This window comes from Uranotaenia lowii, chromosome 3 (genome assembly GCF_029784155.1).
Source record: "Uranotaenia lowii strain MFRU-FL chromosome 3, ASM2978415v1, whole genome shotgun sequence".
NCBI lineage: Eukaryota > Metazoa > Arthropoda > Insecta > Diptera > Culicidae > Uranotaenia > Uranotaenia lowii.
Window position 1 is genome coordinate 181271001 of NC_073693.1, and position 17237 is coordinate 181288237.

At 39.7% G+C, this 17237-nt stretch overlaps 1 protein-coding gene across 12 annotated transcripts in view; it reads left to right on the forward strand.

Moving 5' to 3' along the window:
- LOC129754241 (putative 1-phosphatidylinositol 3-phosphate 5-kinase) overlaps window positions 1-17237 on the forward strand; it is a 303435-nt gene that overhangs the window by 144329 nt on the left and 141869 nt on the right. For 10 of the 12 annotated variants that reach the window (XR_008738989.1, XM_055750183.1, XM_055750188.1 and 7 more), the window contains exon 3: window positions 4453-5064. The exons of the other annotated variants lie outside the window; for them this stretch is intronic. Coding sequence is in view for 9 of the 10 variants with exons in the window: in XM_055750183.1 (XP_055606158.1) it covers window positions 4453-5064 (612 nt within the window). In the remaining variant the exon portion in view is untranslated. The remainder of the gene's footprint in view (window positions 1-4452; window positions 5065-17237) is intronic. 12 annotated transcript variants of the gene reach the window in all.

Sequence of the window (17237 nt, forward strand, 5' to 3'; positions counted from 1 at the left end):
ACTTCGCCCCAGCAGCACCACCACAAAGTGCAGAGTGGTGTTCGACGGAAGCGCCAAATCATCCCCGTCTGGTCTTTCCCTGAACAATGTCCTCACCGTCGGCCCAGTGGTTCAAAACGATTTATTTAGCATTATGCTAAGGTTCCGAAAACATCGATACGTTTTTACGGCTGACATCGCCAAAATGTACCGACAAGTACGAGTTCATCCCGACGACACTGGCTACCAACGTATTTTCTGGAGAGAAAATCCGAAACACCCCCTGCAGGTTCTAGAGTTGACAACCGTCACCTATGGGACCGCATCAGCTCCGTTTCAAGCAACCAGGTGCTTGATACAACTCGCCGACGACGAGGGAGACAAGTTTCCCAAAGCTGCTGAGATTCTGAGACATGATTGCTATGTTGACGATATCATGTCTGGTTCCGACAACATCGACGACGTCATTGAAATTCAACGACAGCTGAAGGCCATTCTGCTGAAGGGTGGTTTTCCTGTCCACAAATGGTGCTCCAACTCAACACAATTGCTCGAGCACATCCCGGTGAATGAGCAAGAAACCACCAAACGATACGACGAATTCGACATCAACGAAGCGATTAAGGTCCTAGGCGTTCTGTGGGTGCCTAGTACTGATCAGCTTTTAATTGCCCGATGTACTTCCCCGACGGTTAACGAAAAGCAGCCCACCACGAAACGAATTGTGTGTTCCGAAATCGCCAAATTGTTCGATCCATTGGGATTGATATCGCCAACCATCGTCATCGCCAAACTCCTGGTTCAACAACTTTGGCGAAAGAAGTTGGATTGGGACGATCATCTCGACAACGAAAGCCTCAAGAATTGGAACGAGCTCCGAGAGTCACTGTCTCACCTCAACGAAATTGCTATCCCCCGCCAAGTGACACTCCTCAACGCTGTGGCTTATGAGCTGCATGGTTTCGCCGACGCTTCTTTGGTAGCATATGGTGCATGTGTCTGCATACGAAGCATTTTCCCCGATGGTTCCTGTAAGGTTCGCTTGCTGAGTAGCAAATCAAAAGTCGCCCCCCTCCACGAATTGTCCATCCCAAGGAAAGAATTGTGTGCTGCAGTACTTCTAGTCAAATTGGTGACAAAAATTGTTTCCTTTATTGACATCAATTTTCGCAAAGTTCTACTTTGGTCCGACAGTCAAATCGTTTTGGCTTGGATCAAAAAACATCCCGACCGACTTGAGATTTTTGTGCGCAATCGAATTGCTGAAATTAATCTCCACACCCAACAAGAACAGTGGCATTACGTTCCATCGCAGTTCAATCCAGCCGATATTGTGTCGAGAGGCCAACTGCCGTTTCCGCTGAGCCGAAATACGACGTGGTGGGAAGGCCCACCATTCCTGACCGAAGCTACTTTCATCGAAGAGCGCCCAGAAGACATCCCCGATGATGAATTGCCGGAGTTAAAAGTCAACTTGGTGACTACTCTGGCAACCAATCAAAAACCGTTGGACGTTTTCACCGATGTGAGCTGTTTCCGAAAGCTGCAACGAATTATCGCCTGGGTGTTGAGGTATCTTAACAACCGCCGCAAGCCAAAAGAGGAACGTGTGTTGCATCCGCATTTGACTATCGACGAGCTTCGAAATTCCATGTTGGTCATCGTTCGTGTCATTCAACGTTTGGAATTTGACGACGAAATCAAACGAGTCCAAAAAGGTGTCCCGTGCAAACGATTAGCAGCTCTCAATCCCATCCTGTCCGACGGTCTTCTTCGAGTTGGTGGTCGACTGAGACATTCCAACTTGCCCGACGAATCAAAGCATCAGCTCATCCTACCAAACAACAATCCGGTCACAAAGCTACTGGTCCGAGCTTTGCATCTTGAGCTTCTCCATGTGGGTCCGAGTGGGCTCATCTCAGCGCTTAGACAACGTTTCTGGTTGCTCAACGCCCGTTCCACCGTTCGCAATGTAACACGGCAATGCATCAAGTGTTTCCGTGTGAATCCAACCAACGTCCAGCAACTAATGGGTGAATTGCCAAAGCAGCGTGTGGTGTTTTCCTCGCCGTTCAACATCACCGGAGTCGATTATGCTGGTCCAATCCAAGTGAAGCAAGGTAAATATCGTCCGAAGGTGGTCAAGGCTTACGTCTCGGTGTTCGTGTGCATGGCCACAAAAGCAATCCATCTGGAATTGGTGTCAGATTTGACGACCGATGCATTCATCGCTGCCCTGGAGAGGTTCATCAGCCGCCGAGGAATGGTTGCCGAATTGCATTCCGATAATGCAACCAACTTCAAAGGTGCCAGCAACGAACTCCATCAATTGTACCAGCAGTTCCAGGATCAGCAACAAGCCAACAGAATCGAGAGGTATTGCCAGTCGAAAGAAATTGCTTGGCATTTCATCCCGCCAAATGCTCCCGAGTTCGGTGGTCTTTGGGAGGCCGCTGTAAAGAGCACCAAATATCATCTCAAGCGAATCATCGGTACCACTTTGTTGTCCTTCGAAGAAATGGCCACTCTGATGTGTAAGATCGAAGCCATCCTCAACTCCAGACCCTTGTATGCGGTTTCCAACGATCCTGCTGATCCGGAGGTAATTTCGCCAGCCCATTTTCTTATCGGTCGACCATTGACGGCACCATCAGGCCCTACCTATTGCGATGAGAAAATAGGACGATTAAATAGATGGCAACATATTCAACTTATGCGTGAGCACTTTTGGAGAGCTTGGTCCAGGGACTATTTGTCATCTCTTCAGGTCCGTAAGAAGAACACATCCGTACAAGATAACATCAAACCTGGCATGATTGTTATCCTCCATGACAACAACCGAACCCCCCTCGAATGGAAACTTGGTCGCATCACAGCTGTGTTCCCTGGCGATGATAATTTGGTTCGCGCCGTAGATGTGTTCAGCGAAGGTTCAACCTATCGTCGAGCTATAACCAAGATATCGCTTCTACCAATAGAGGACAACAAGTCACCATCCCCGGCCGGAATATGTTCCGTTTCTGTCAATCTGCCAGCACGGAAGTAGTCGACGAAAAATGACCGTTGAAAATAACTGGCAACACGAGCGAAAAATAACGGTCAGTTAGAGAAAAATTTGCATACGATCAACATCGAAATCTCGTATTTCTCTTATTAATAAAGTTAAGTTGTTTGAGTTAGATTACCAGTTATATTTAGTCCAAAGTGGAACCGTCCTTCCCGTTAAAAGGAAACCAAAAACAATTCGACCCGCATCCGCCTGAAGAATTTTCTGATCCGATCATCCGACGCCCACGCTACTCCAATTTTATACAGTCCACCCGCACTTTGTTCACCGCCCGAACAAATCCCATAAGTTACCGACAGGTGAGAGGCTTGGGGAGTAAGTAGAGGCCAGTCTCGAACCCACCCTTGTCCTTCCTCCAACTGGTATCAGGAGGGGTTGGTTTATTATCTTGAACTGCATTCTGTCCATATCTAGCCGAAATGGATATAATGAAGTGCATGATGGTCTAACCAACGTCTCATGATCGCTTACTATTCTACGCTGCCTACTCTAAACTTTAAAATTTCCTTAAAAATTTAAAATGATGTTTTCATCTAATTTCAAATTCTGGTCCACTATTATGAAACTTTCTTAAGTTCCCATTCTGCAAAAGAATTAAAAGTTGTAATGTTGTAGCTATTTGCAATTTAAATTGATTTTGGAAAATGCATCTAGTTGAGGTTTGAAATGCAAAACCAAAACAATAAATAAAGAATGCGAAATCTGATCACAGACATCGAATTTTAATGTTGATAAGGAGGTTTGAAACCACTTAATCCGGAATTATTCTAACCTAAGCTTACCAGATATTTTTCCGTCAATATCCGCCAATATCCAAATTATTCAATAAAATCATGAAGAAAAGCACTTGAAAAACAATTTTTTATTTTGAAACACATAAGTTAATTTGAAATCATATTTAAAGTTTCCAATAAGTTGCTCATGTTTATTTTGATGAAATTGGCTGAAAAAATCAAAAATCAAATTTTGAACAACATCGGACAACATTTGGGCAATCTGGCAAGCTTAGTCTTATTTTATTGAAAATCGATATTGGGTACTAAATTTTAATCAACGAGTGATTTTTTTTTAAACTGTAAGCTACTTATATCATTAAAATTCGATTGAGAATTTGAAGTTTTGACTTTAGAGAAGAACAGTTCGGTTGACATTTTTAGACCTCATGGGGTGGTTGCTATGATCTTCCATATTTGTCGGGACATCTCACAGTGTAGTCTCTAGTCCAACTCAAATGGCAGTTTTCAACAACCAAAATCGCTCAAATTTTTTGTGTAGACTTGACAAAAGAATATAATTTGTTGTTGAGTTGGTTCGATTTGATTTCTTATTATGCTGCTGTCCTAAGGTGATAAAGTACGGATACTTTATTGTCACCCTATATATTAAGGGGTTTCTTTCTATTTCAGATGACCTTAAAGTTTGCACGTATTGTTCAAAAGTTGTACTTATGTATCTCAATTCGTCGAATACGGCTGAGGATTTAAAATCTGATTTGAAAGCTTTTCAAGAAGATCTTTCGAATAAACTACTACCTATCCAAATGGTACAAAATGACGAAAGTGGAAGATTGACTAATAAGAAGGAGATAACAGTCGGATATCGAGAGGAACGAATTGTCTCCAACCAAATAAATATTTTATCTAGTGCTGATAGAAAAGCGATTCTTCAACAATCTAACTCGTTGCGTACGTTGTTTGAAGAAATGGTCGATTTCCTGCCAAACCAAAATCATGGTTTTGAGCTCATAGCATTCTTGGTAACTGCTCAAAAAACTTCTAACAACCGGCAAGCGATGGCTATACTCGGAGCTATGATTGAAGCTGGATACCTTCTACCACTTGATGTGGCATCTACCAACAGTGAATCATTTGTGGATTTTAACGAAAATGACAAAAATGAAGTGGCACTATTTGACGACAACGCAGTTTATGTATTTGCTCCAAACAAAGAAGCCACTGCATCTTCAGCAGAAATAACAGAAGTTGCCGAAACAGACGTAATCGGTCAGACAGCCGAAGGTAAGTGATGCATTTTGTTCATTGATTCATTGATTCATTCATTCATTGATTGAATAACATTATAAGTAATTGTATAGTTTAAACTGAATAATCCTAATAGGGTATGGGTAAAGAGACTATAGTGAACAAAGAGGCGCCATCCGATCCTTTTAAAAATAATATAATTAGCAACCATGCTACAGTGTTGCCCCAGGATTGGGTTTGGGCGTGCTAAAAAGAATAAAGCTTGCTCTTTACTCTTACACAGTTTTCCATAAGAATGACAGCTAATCGGAGTGAAATTGGAGTGGAGGCTATTGCTTCCTCTGTTTAACACACGAGAAATTGTATACCGGGATTGCGAGCGCTCCCATCGCCCATTGCCGTTAATAAAACTTCATGTGACTGTTGTTTCGGATGAACGGACAAAGTTGATCAAATTCCATTACTTCATTACTGCATTACTCTATTACTGCCGTTGGAAGCATAATTGTCACATGTTACAAAAAGGCAAAGCGAGAAAAACGCGATTAAAGTATCACAAAAACACTTTGCTGTGAACGCACAGTTTTGTTGACTTCAATGCCGTGGATCTCTAAAGTATACTCCTATCATATGAGCCTCGATCAAATTTTTCGAACATGAACTGAATTTTCAATGAAAATCGTTGTGTGACATTTATGCCGCGAAATTCTATGAAAAGTCGAAAAATGGACGCATATTTGTCACACCACGAACATTTTCCCAGTAGTTGTTAGGTTTGGCATATCGTGTGTGGCTCTTGTGTTTTATTTGTGAATGGAAGCTTAAATTAAAAAAAATCAGGTCTGAATCGGATTATTTGAAAATTTACACTCTCTGGTGCCAAACATGAAGTTTTTAACGGGTTCGATCAATAAAACGGCACGGGGGAGCAATTTGCGGCAGCTCAATCACTTTACAGCCTTCGGAAGCATAATTGTCACATGTTACAAAAAGGCAAAGCGAGAAAAACGCAATCAAGGTTTCATAAAAACACTTTGCCGTCAACGCACAGTTTCGCAATTTTTGTTGACTTCAACGCCGTAGATCTCTAAAGTATACTCCTATCATATGAGCCTCGATAAAATTTTTCGAAAATGAACTGTTTTTTCAATGAAAAATAGACGCATATTTGAACACTTTCTCAGTAGTTGTTTGGTTTGGCATTTCGTGTGTTGCTCTTGTGTGTTATTCGTGAATGGAAGCTTAAATTGAAAAAATCACGTCTGAATCGAATTATTTGAAAACGTACATTATTTGGTGACAAACATGAAGTGTTTAACGGATTCGATCAATAAAACGGCCCGGGGAGCGATTTGCGGCAGCTCACTCACTTAACACTTTACAGGAAAAAACATTTCTTCAACTAACTGTCAGTTGCCGCGCTGAAAATGTCGCAACAGCGAGAGAAGTGATACCAGAAAAGGACAATCAATCCGTTTGAAGTGAATGCGGTCCTGGGACAAGTTCCGGATGAAGTAACTCTCGATTCGGGCAGAGAGCGAAGCCGACAGACGAAATAATGATGCGTGTCGTACGTTTCGCGGTTTGAAATTTTCTATTGACAGAAGTTCTCGTTTGCTAGTCACGACACGCATCATTATTTCGTCTGTCGGCTTCGCTCTCTGCCCGAATCACCACCCACCGTACCTACTCGGAGAGCAACTGAGCACTGATAATCTGGGTACAACCTGACAGTGGACCACAAAAACAGATGAAATTTCAATTTGTAAAAAAATCGCGCAAAGTAGTGAACTTTGAAAAATTCCAGTTAGTTCAATTTTTGTTGCATCAAAAATCTAAAGACAGCAAAATGTTGGAATTTTAATACATTTCGTAGTCATATTTTTTTCAAAACTCTACCATCGCTCAAACAGTATTTACTAGCAATCGAATGAAAAGTAGGTTTTTCAGACCACTTTTTTAAACTTTTTGTGACCATTTCATTAAAAAAAAATTTAAAAAAATATTTCTTGTCTCCATGATGTAGGCATTAACTTCAGCTTTCATATGCATAAGGCAAATATTTTTTTGATCGTGTAACATATGAACTACAGCAGTTTTCGTGAGGCATGTTTTTTCGGATTTTTTTTCTTTCATGCTGAATAACGAGAAAACTAGTAACTTTAGCTGTATATAATGTTCTAAACATATTTTACTGACATTACAAGGTTTCTATTGATATAAGTTTTATATGAAGTTCATAATAATTCAAACGACTTAAATAGATTTTACTTTTGTGGTGTCAAAATGACACCAAATTCGGAAAAGGGAGTTTTTTTGTCCAGGCTTCCAGGGTTCGTCCATAAAAAAGTAAAGATGCAATATTGAAGAACTTTTGAATTCATTTAGGGTCCCCGAAGAAATTTTTGTATTTTGAAGCTTCTGAAAAAAGTTACAAGCCTTCAAACTTGCAATGGTGTCAAAATGACACTCTAATGCGGATGAGGGTTAATTGAGTGTGACAAATATGCGTCCAATCGTCTCAGTGTAACAGTTATGCCTCCATTTGTCCCAGTGTGACAAATTGACTTTGATTTTTTCTTGAAATTTCTAGAATAAACTTTATGTTTCGACAAAGTATTTCAATAATACGTATCAAATTATGAAGATTGGCATCAAAAAGTCAAAAACGTCGAAATGTCACATGTGACAATTATGCGCCCAACGGCAGTGTAGTGCTTGAAAAACTTATACACACAAAAAAAAAGCATAGTAAAATTACTAAATCCGTGGTTTAAACGAACAACAGGCGACCATATTTTTGAGTCAAATATGTTTTGTTGTTTATAATACCTTACGCATAGCTATTTTACCATGTGCTCAATTTGGCTGCGCATAGTAAATTCGACTGCGTTTTAGTAAAATTGTCAATGAAATGATGCATTGTTTTACTTTGTCCCTAGTAAAATTAATATGTTTCATGATGAAACTAGTATGTATTATGATAAAGATTAGGAGGAGCGAGGAGCTTGATTTAAATAGTAAAATTACTATGTATGTTTGTTTGTTTATTTGCATGCATGCATTATGACATTATTTGAAACATGAAAATTCACACTTCCGACACACGTCGGTCAATGTTAGTGTGTTCTCCCGTTGCTCTGGAATGATTTTCAAAGTTATGTAACTATAAAGCAGCTCAAAATTAGTTTTTTTACAAACGGGTTTGATGATTAATGATCCTGAATTAGTGTAAACAGCAAGAATGTTTACCATAGTAAAATTATCATACGCACTTATGTTTTTGAGTCAAATATGTTTTGTTCTCAAAAGTACGATGTGCGTAATATTTTGTTGATATGAATTGGTGCCGCAATGTCAAAATTACTATGCGGACGGTAGTTGTGATAGAAATTATGATGAAATTATCATGATCATAGTATTTTAGACAACAAACATTGAGAGTTATCGAAAATTACCAGGTACATAGTAATTTCAATATTGTTTCATGCGCACTTTCACAAAATCGATGTTAAACTTTTCGTGGTTGAAAATACTATAGCGCTGAAATGGTAAAATTATCATGACAGCGTCTTTGGGATGACCACTCAATTTTTTTCCGTGTACACGGAAAAAAATTGAGTGGTCATCCCAAAGACGCTGTCATGATAATTTTACCATTTCAGCGCTATAGTATTTTCAACCACGAAAAGTTTAACATCGATTTTGTGAAACTGCGCATGAAACAATATTGAAATTACTATGTACCTGGTAATTTTCGATAACTCTCAATGTTTGTTGTCGAAAATACTATGGTCATGATAATTTCATCATAATTTCTATCACAACTACCGTCCGCATAGTAATTTTGACATTGTGGCACCAATTCATATCAACAAAATACTACGCACATCGTACTTTTGAGAACAAAACATATTTGACTCAAAAACATAAGTGCGTATGATAATTTTACTATGGTAAACATTCTTGTTGTTTACACTAATTCAGGATCATTAATCATCAAACCCGTTTGTAAAAAAAACTAATTTTAAGCTGCTTTATAGTTACATAACTTTGAAAAACATTCCAGAGCATCGGGAGAACACACTAACATTGACCGACGTGTGTCGGAAGTGTGAATTTTCATGTTTCAAATAATGTCATAATGCATGCATGCAAATAAACAAACAAACATACATAGTAATTTTACTATTTAAATCAAGCTCCTCGCTCCTCCTAATCTTTATCATAACACATACTAGTTTCTTCATGAAACATATTAATTTTACTAGGGACGAAGTAAAACAATGCATCATTTCATTGACAATTTTACTAAAACGCAGTCGAATTTACTATGCGCAGCCAAATTGAGCACATGGTAAAATAGCTATGCGTAAGGTATTATAAACAACAAAACATATTTGACTCAAAAATATGGTCGCCTGTTGTTCGTTTAAACCACGGATTTAGTAATTTTACTATGCTTTTTTTTTGTGTGTATGAACAATGCTACAGTTCGTTCCATCCTCGAATACGCATCAGCTTTCTGGTATCCCTACGGTGTCGTTCGGCTCGAGGCTATTCAGCGGCGATTTTTGCGAATTCACATGAGAAATCAGCTTTTCGTTTTACGAGTGAGGAAAAGCCTTACCCAGCAGTTTTTTTTATCTTAACTTAGCGTTTATTAAGGCATCTAACTTATGATAAAAGTATTACATTGCCGATGGTCACTTTTAATTATATTATTTGGAGAGGGTTAAGGAAGGAAATAGGATGTGCAAGGGTAGAAGGAGGAAGGGTTGCGAAAGGAGCAATTAGGTTGTACCTTATCTTCACAGACAACTTCTTTTCACGAAGAGGGGTTGGAAGCGGGGTCCTTTTTCGAGGCGGTGAATTTTTGGAGTGTGCGGTTTCTCATGCGTTCTTTTTTGGTTCAGGCTCGTCTGTTGGTGAGGTGCATTTTTTTCTTGGAGTTGTTGCTGGTTACTGGTGCTTTGTTGGGTAGTGTTCATTTTGACTGCATTCGCGTAGCTAATGGAATTGTTGCTCGTGTTTATAATTCTTCGGGCTTCGTTGATCGGGATATTCTTATCGGTGCTGAGTTTCAGGGCTGATGATTCTGCTGTCCAAATGGGGCATTTTCGATCCAGAGGGGAATGACCTGTTGTTTTGCAGTTTCCACAATAGGTTATTTCTTTGCAGTTAGCTCTATCGTGATTTTGTGAGCAATTTTTGCATGCCAACTGATTTTTGCAACGGCTTTTAGGGTGACCGTACTGCAAACATTGTCGGCATAACAGAGGTTGCGAGTAATAAATTCGCGTTCGAACACGAAGGAGTCCGAAATTAATGAATTCCGGAATTATTGTGCTACTGATAGTGATAATTAAAGTTGATATACCTACTATTTCTGCTGTGGTTTTTTTTTGTTATGCGGCGAACATCGATGATTTTTTGGGGCTTTAATTCTTCTAGCAGTAGTTTCTCGACAAGTAACCACCAATTTCCGTTGGTTCAAACTTGGATGGTGACCTATTACGATAGGTGTACCGTCCAATAGAGTTGTTAGTGTTGTCAGCTGCCTTCCTTGATTCTTGTTTCTTATCTTCAGCACGTACCATTTCCGGGATTTCTCGTAAAAGGCTCCTTCAATTTTACCCGCAAAGTTCTCGATCGAACGGCCAATCAAGAACGGGTTTTTCGGTAGTTCTTTTCCTTTGGCACCTTGAAGTGTTAAATAATACAACTGCCCGTGTAAGCTTTGGGCATCCATCCATTCCGGAATAGTCCGGTTTGGATGGTCACCCGGTGATGGGCTCATCACCGCGCGCTATCCTATTCTTTATCCACAGAAAAAATCACTGCCTTTTGATCGATGAGCGAGCGGTTAAACCCCCCCCCCCCGTGAAGGTCCAAAAATGCCAAGTAAAATTGTATTACTAATAAAAAAATATGAAATTTCTAATGAAATTATTATGAACTACTTAAATTAATCGAGAGTAACAAGGTGTACAATCTCGACTTCAAAACCTCGAAATCTCGTTCCAGGACCAAAATTCTAAAACGGGTTTTCAAAACCAAGTATCACCGATAGTTTTGTAAGACTCCTCAAGCCCCTTATGAAACCATAGCTTGATCTAGTAGCCTGCTATAAAACTTAAAATGTTACTTGGGAAATATTTCTCACTTGTTAAAAGTAGTTGAGTTCCAAATATTGAATCCCAATAAAGTTAGACTACGCTTACCAGATTGTCCGGATTTTGACCAGGTTTTTCACTCTATTTGCAAAATAAAACGAAAATTTCAAATGAGTACTTAGAATTATGTATCTTGCGTTCAAATCATTTGGTGTTGCATTTTAATCTAAATTTTGGTAAATTTTCCATATTCGAAACCCATAGTTTCAGAATCTGAAAAATGAAAACATTTAAAATCAAACCATTTTTAAGATTTGGATCTGAAAGATGCAGAGTTTAAACATAAGAAAGTTTCATGAGTCCAGTAAAACAAGTTGAGCACCACTGCCTCTCAGTGTGTGCTACACGGCTAACTATTACCCAAAACACAAACACTCAAAACCCAAATCGGTAGCAATTACAATTATTTACTATTACGACATTTTAAAAACTTAAGCTAGCTTACATTATTACTCACGGGCCCGTTCCTACTCTAACATCAAAACAATAACAACAATCATATCACAGCTGCTTGGACGGCACAGGTATATCACAGCTTTAATTTTCGTATTGCAGTCGTATCCGGTGAACTGGCAACCCTGCCACGCTCAACTGCTTCGACGGGCGTACCACAGCTGCCCGGAACACCTCCGACTCGATCCGGCTGGCTCTCCTCTCGTCCGCAGCTTACTTTCACAAAAACGGGACTCGCAAAACCAAGATGGCGAAAATCGAGTCCCGAAAAGCGGTTTTCTCAGCTCCCAAAAACGACCTATTAATTAATGATCATGGCTTAGCATTTCCATTTTTAAGCACAGTGTTTTTATTACTCACCCACTTGGGGTCGTTTCCGCTATCCAACTTCTTATTTCCACCGTCGGACGAATAGATAAAAGGGCAGCGGCTTGTGCTCTGTAAAATCGAGACTTTTCAAACACCATTTCCGGGAGGGGATTTTTAGTTTGTTTTACTCACCCTTCTACCTGATTTACGCTGTTTACGATCGTTCTTTCGTGTTCGATTTCTTTCTCCACGCGCAACGCTAACCTCAACCTACGATGAGAGGTGAGTTGAGAGAATAAGCACTAAAATGAATTTTGCTGCTTTACCGTTGTTTCCGCTAAGATTGTCACCTGTAGGAGCTGGCTCGGTCGGTTGTTGCCTCGTCTCACTCAATCCGTCGCCTGGAAGCTGAGGGAATTCCAATTTGTATATCCGATCCACTGAAAGTGGTTCTATTGGCTCACCTTTTCATCAAGTAGCTCCGGAATATCCTCCTTATTCGATGACTAAAGCTCTGGGACATCAAACGAATGCGGGCACTGTTGATTAAACGCGCGATGGCGAATCTTACCGCCTAAACGTTTTCTTCCGTCGATTGTTTTCGTACGTTGATGTTGTTTTGTTGATCTTTGTTTGTGTTGTTTTTTTTCCACGTGCGCGTTTGACAGCTACACTCTTAATACTAAACACTCATTCTTTGGTATCTTTTCACTCAATCAATACACGCTCAGAACAAAATAGCTAGACTAACTTAAATATAATGCTACATACACTACCGCAACGGAAGAATTTTTCATGAATCGGAGACAAACGATTCATGAAAAATTCAAAAACCTCTATACCTAGGCAACGATCAGAGACATCGGTCTGGCCACCCTAAGGCAACCACGAAACTTCGCAAGCCACAACAATGCTTGCCAGATCGAAACTTAAAGGCCCAAATCGAAAATACTACTCCAGCGACTTCTGGAAGACTTGACCGAACGCCAACGAGTCTTGGCAAATCGTCTCTGACCGTTCCTGTACCAGCTTTCAAATTCTTGCCTCCGCTACGGTTACAAGCACAAAATAGTAGCTTAAACGTTACAAATTTGCTCAAAAACACAAAACATTGAACAAATATAAAAATTAAAAAGAGGTTAAAAATATGGTAATTAAAAAAGAGGGAAAAGCAACAAATCCGTGGAAAGGGAGAATTTAGTTCCCTGATCGCCAAGAGCCCGAATGGAGGTTTTACCGCGCCTCCAGATCGCGTTGCTTTTGAATGGAGGGTTTTCTTGACGACCCCGTTTATGCTACTTCCCCTAAAATTAGGACTAGTTCAGCATGTGGTTCGAACACTGGATTCACCTCGTGACACCATTCCAGATTAGTACGGTTTGTTGTTGTTGTTGAGTGTATTTTGGTGGAGTATACTCTCTTCGTAGCTGGTGTAGCTCATAGCATGGTTTATAGGTGCTGTTGTCCAAATGTTGCTCTCCGCGGCTCGATTTGTCCCGATCGGCAAACGGTCTGTCTGTCCGGATTTTCGTGGAGTGGTCATCCGTTGTTGGCAGTCGTGTTTCTGCGTGCATAGCTAGATTTGCTGGTTTGTCACGTTCCAGTAACGGCGTGACAGCACGAGGCATGTACACGGTCAGTTTCTCTCGCCCTGACTAACGGATCGCGCTCAGGAGAGCTTCTTGCTGGTTTGTCACGTTCCAGTAACGGCGTGTTTGCGTTTAGCATGAACACGGTCAGTTTCTCTCGCCCTGACTAACGGCTGGCCTGCAGAAGGCCTTGTGGTGGCAGTAATGTCCTTTTCCGGTGCTGTATTGGATAATCTGGCCTAAACTTCCAATACTGTCTTCAGTCGAAACTCCCTGTGAACCGCGTCCAGCAGGGTACGATTTTTCTCGATTCGCGAACGGCAAACGCTTCAGCGCTGAACGGTAGTTTCTGGGTATTCTTCGGCCTGCATGGTCCTGTTTGTGACCTCCATTTATTAAGGAGCCTGTCCAGACGACTACCTGCACACTCTGTACTGCTTCAGTATGCGTTGTCAATTTTGGGGAAGTTACTGCTGTCGCTCAGGGAGCAGGTTTGCTGCAGCGTGAGTTCCGCACTGTCGCTGCGGAGGAGCTCAATCCGCTTGCGATGGCGTTAACTAATGCACTAGTCGGGCATACTGTCTCGTTCGGTGAGGTGTGGTAAGTAACGTTGTGCGTGTTTGGTTTGGTCGATGACGATTTCGTTGTTGATCACCCTAGGTGATGGACATAGCTGAAGTGTACATCAAGCGAGGAGGTAGTGAAATATGTTGTTGCTCGCTGCGCTTGACGAATGCTCGAATTTACCCGTTCGGCTTACGGTATTTCTGGATCGATGACGATGTAGTACACAGACAATGTTCTGTGGTCATAGCTTTAACAATATCTCACAACAATATCGATCATGAGATGATTTTAACATTGATTTTTTTTGAAAAGTTTCTCAAAGAGAGATTTTCTAATCAAAAAATGATTTAGTTGCATGCTGAACTCCATTAAACTTATGCTAAGATTAAAAAAATAATTTAATGTGGGTATTGATAAGAATAAAAAGTAGTATCAAATCCACAACATTATAAAACTTAGCATTAATCACCAAAACACAACATTTATCTTAAATTAAAACATAAATCACAAATTCAAGACATATTTTAACTTTTGCGGTAGCATAATTTAGTGGGTTTTTGTGTTGGACGCCAATAAAACAAGTTGAGCACCACTGCCTCTCAGTGTGTGCTACACGGCTAACTATTACCCAAAACACAAACACTCAAAACCCAAATCGGTAGCAATTACAATTATTTACTATTACGACATTTTAAAAACTTAAGCTAGCTTACATTATTACTCACGGGCCCGTTCCTACTCTAACATCAAAACAATAACAACAATCATATCACAGCTGCTTGGACGGCACAGGTATATCACAGCTTTAATTTTCGTATTGCAGTCGTATCCGGTGAACTGGCAACCCTGCCACGCTCAACTGCTTCGACGGGCGTACCACAGCTGCCCGGAGCACCTCCGACTCGATCCGGCTGGCTCTCCTCTCGTCCGCAGCTTACTTTCGCAAAAACGGGACTCGCAAAACCAAGATGGCGAAAATCGAGTCCCGAAAAGCGGTTTTCTCAGCTCCCAAAAACGACCTATTAATTAATGATCATGGCTTAGCATTTCCATTTTTAAGCACAGTGTTTTTGTTACTCACCCACTTGGGGTCGTTTCCGCTATCCAACTTCTTATTTCCACCGTCGGACGAATAGATAAAAGGGCAGCGGCTTGTGCTCTGTAAAATCGAGACTTTTCAAACACCATTTCCGGGAGGGGATTTTTAGTTTGTTTCACTCACCCTTCTACCTGATTTACGCTGTTTACGATCGTTCTTTCGTGTTCGATTTCTTTCTCCACGCGCAACGCTAACCTCAACCTACGATGAGAGGTGAGTTGAGAGAATAAGCACTAAAATGAATTTTGCTGCTTTACCGTTGTTTCCGCTAAGATTGTCACCTGTAGGAGCTGGCTCGGTCGGTTGTTGCCTCGTCTCACTCAATCCGTCGCCTGGGAGCTGAGGGAATTCCAATTTGTATATCCGATCCACTGAAAGTGGTTCTATTGGCTCACCTTTTCATCAAGTAGCTCCGGAATATCCTCCTTATTCGATGACTAAAGCTCTGGGACATCAAACGAATGCGGGCACTGTTGATTAAACGCGCGATGGCGAATCTTACCGCCTAAACGTTTTCTTCCGTCGATTGTTTTCGTACGTTGATGTTGTTTTGTTGATCTTTGTTTGTGTTGTTTTTTTTCCACGTGCGCGTTTGACAGCTACACTCTTAATACTAAACACTCATTCTTTGGTATCTTTTCACTCAATCAATACACGCTCAGAACAAAATAGCTAGACTAACTTAATTATAACGCTACACCAGAATTAAAAAAATGTGAAACAGTTTAATCATTCTCAATTTTATTTAAATTTATAAGTTCAATTAATAAAAAAAATTCATATTGATAACCATAAATTCAAAATCAAATGAATGATTTCTGGTTAAAAGTTCTGATACGTATTTCGCTTTTAGGGCTTGTGATATAGCTCAGTTGGCAAGTCTGTTGTCTCCTGAGCCGATGTCCGTGAGTTCGAGCCCAAGAGTAAACATCGAACGCAGTTGTACCGGATAAGTTTTTCAATAACGATCCGCCAACTGCACCGTTGATAAAGTCGCGAATGCCATAAAGATGGTAAAATGACTATAATCGAAACAAAAAAAAAAAAAAAAAAAAGTATTTCGCTTTATGGTTTCAAATTCATAGGATTTCTTATCTGGAATAAAGATTTTGATTTTGAATTTGGGTTCATATTTAGCCCAAATTTAATGTTTATAATCAGTATTAAAAAATTAATTTAAAAATTCCAATTCAAATTTAAGGAGATCGCTGATCCATAATTTTGATTCTCGATTCAAAATTAAAATTTTAAATTAAAGCAATGTTAGTTTAGAAACACAAACCTGGTGAAAATAACATATAAAAAATCAGATCTGGATTCATTCAAAAGAATTTGATTTCTGAAAAATCTAGATTTTAGTTTTTAAAACTTCAATTACAGGATTTAAATTATGAAGTGTAAAATAATAAATGATAATTTTTGAACTTGTTTTTTATCCTCAGGTAAAAATTCTGCTGGAAATTTTAAACATTTTTACATTTATTGAAGATTCTTCGAATTCGAAGGTTTTAACTAAAATCTTAAATTTTAATCGATTAGAGTAGAAAATAAACCTTATTTGAATCGTAAACATAATTTTTTACTACTATTTCTGAATATTTGATAAATTTTCACCCATGCTTAAATGGTTTTTCTTTTGAATAGCTTGCTAATGTAAGTGAGCAAAATATATTTTTTTTAAATGAAACGTTCAATATCCTTTTTTTTGTCATTGTGCCACTCGCGGCTTTTATCAACGATGCAGTTGGCGCACCAGGCATAAAAAAAACTTATCTGGAACAACTGTGTTCGTGTTTACTCTTGAGCTCGAACTCACGAGCTGTACGTGGCAAGTGGTTTACCAACTGAGCTATATCACTAGTCCCCATATTTTTTAAAGCTTCATGAAAAAAATAGGCAATTCCTAGATCTTATTTTCAAAGTATTTAACTTCACACAGAGAAAACTTGGATTTTGAAACGAATTAAATCTGACTTAGATTCAACAAAACATTCAGTTTTTCGAATCAAACTCCTG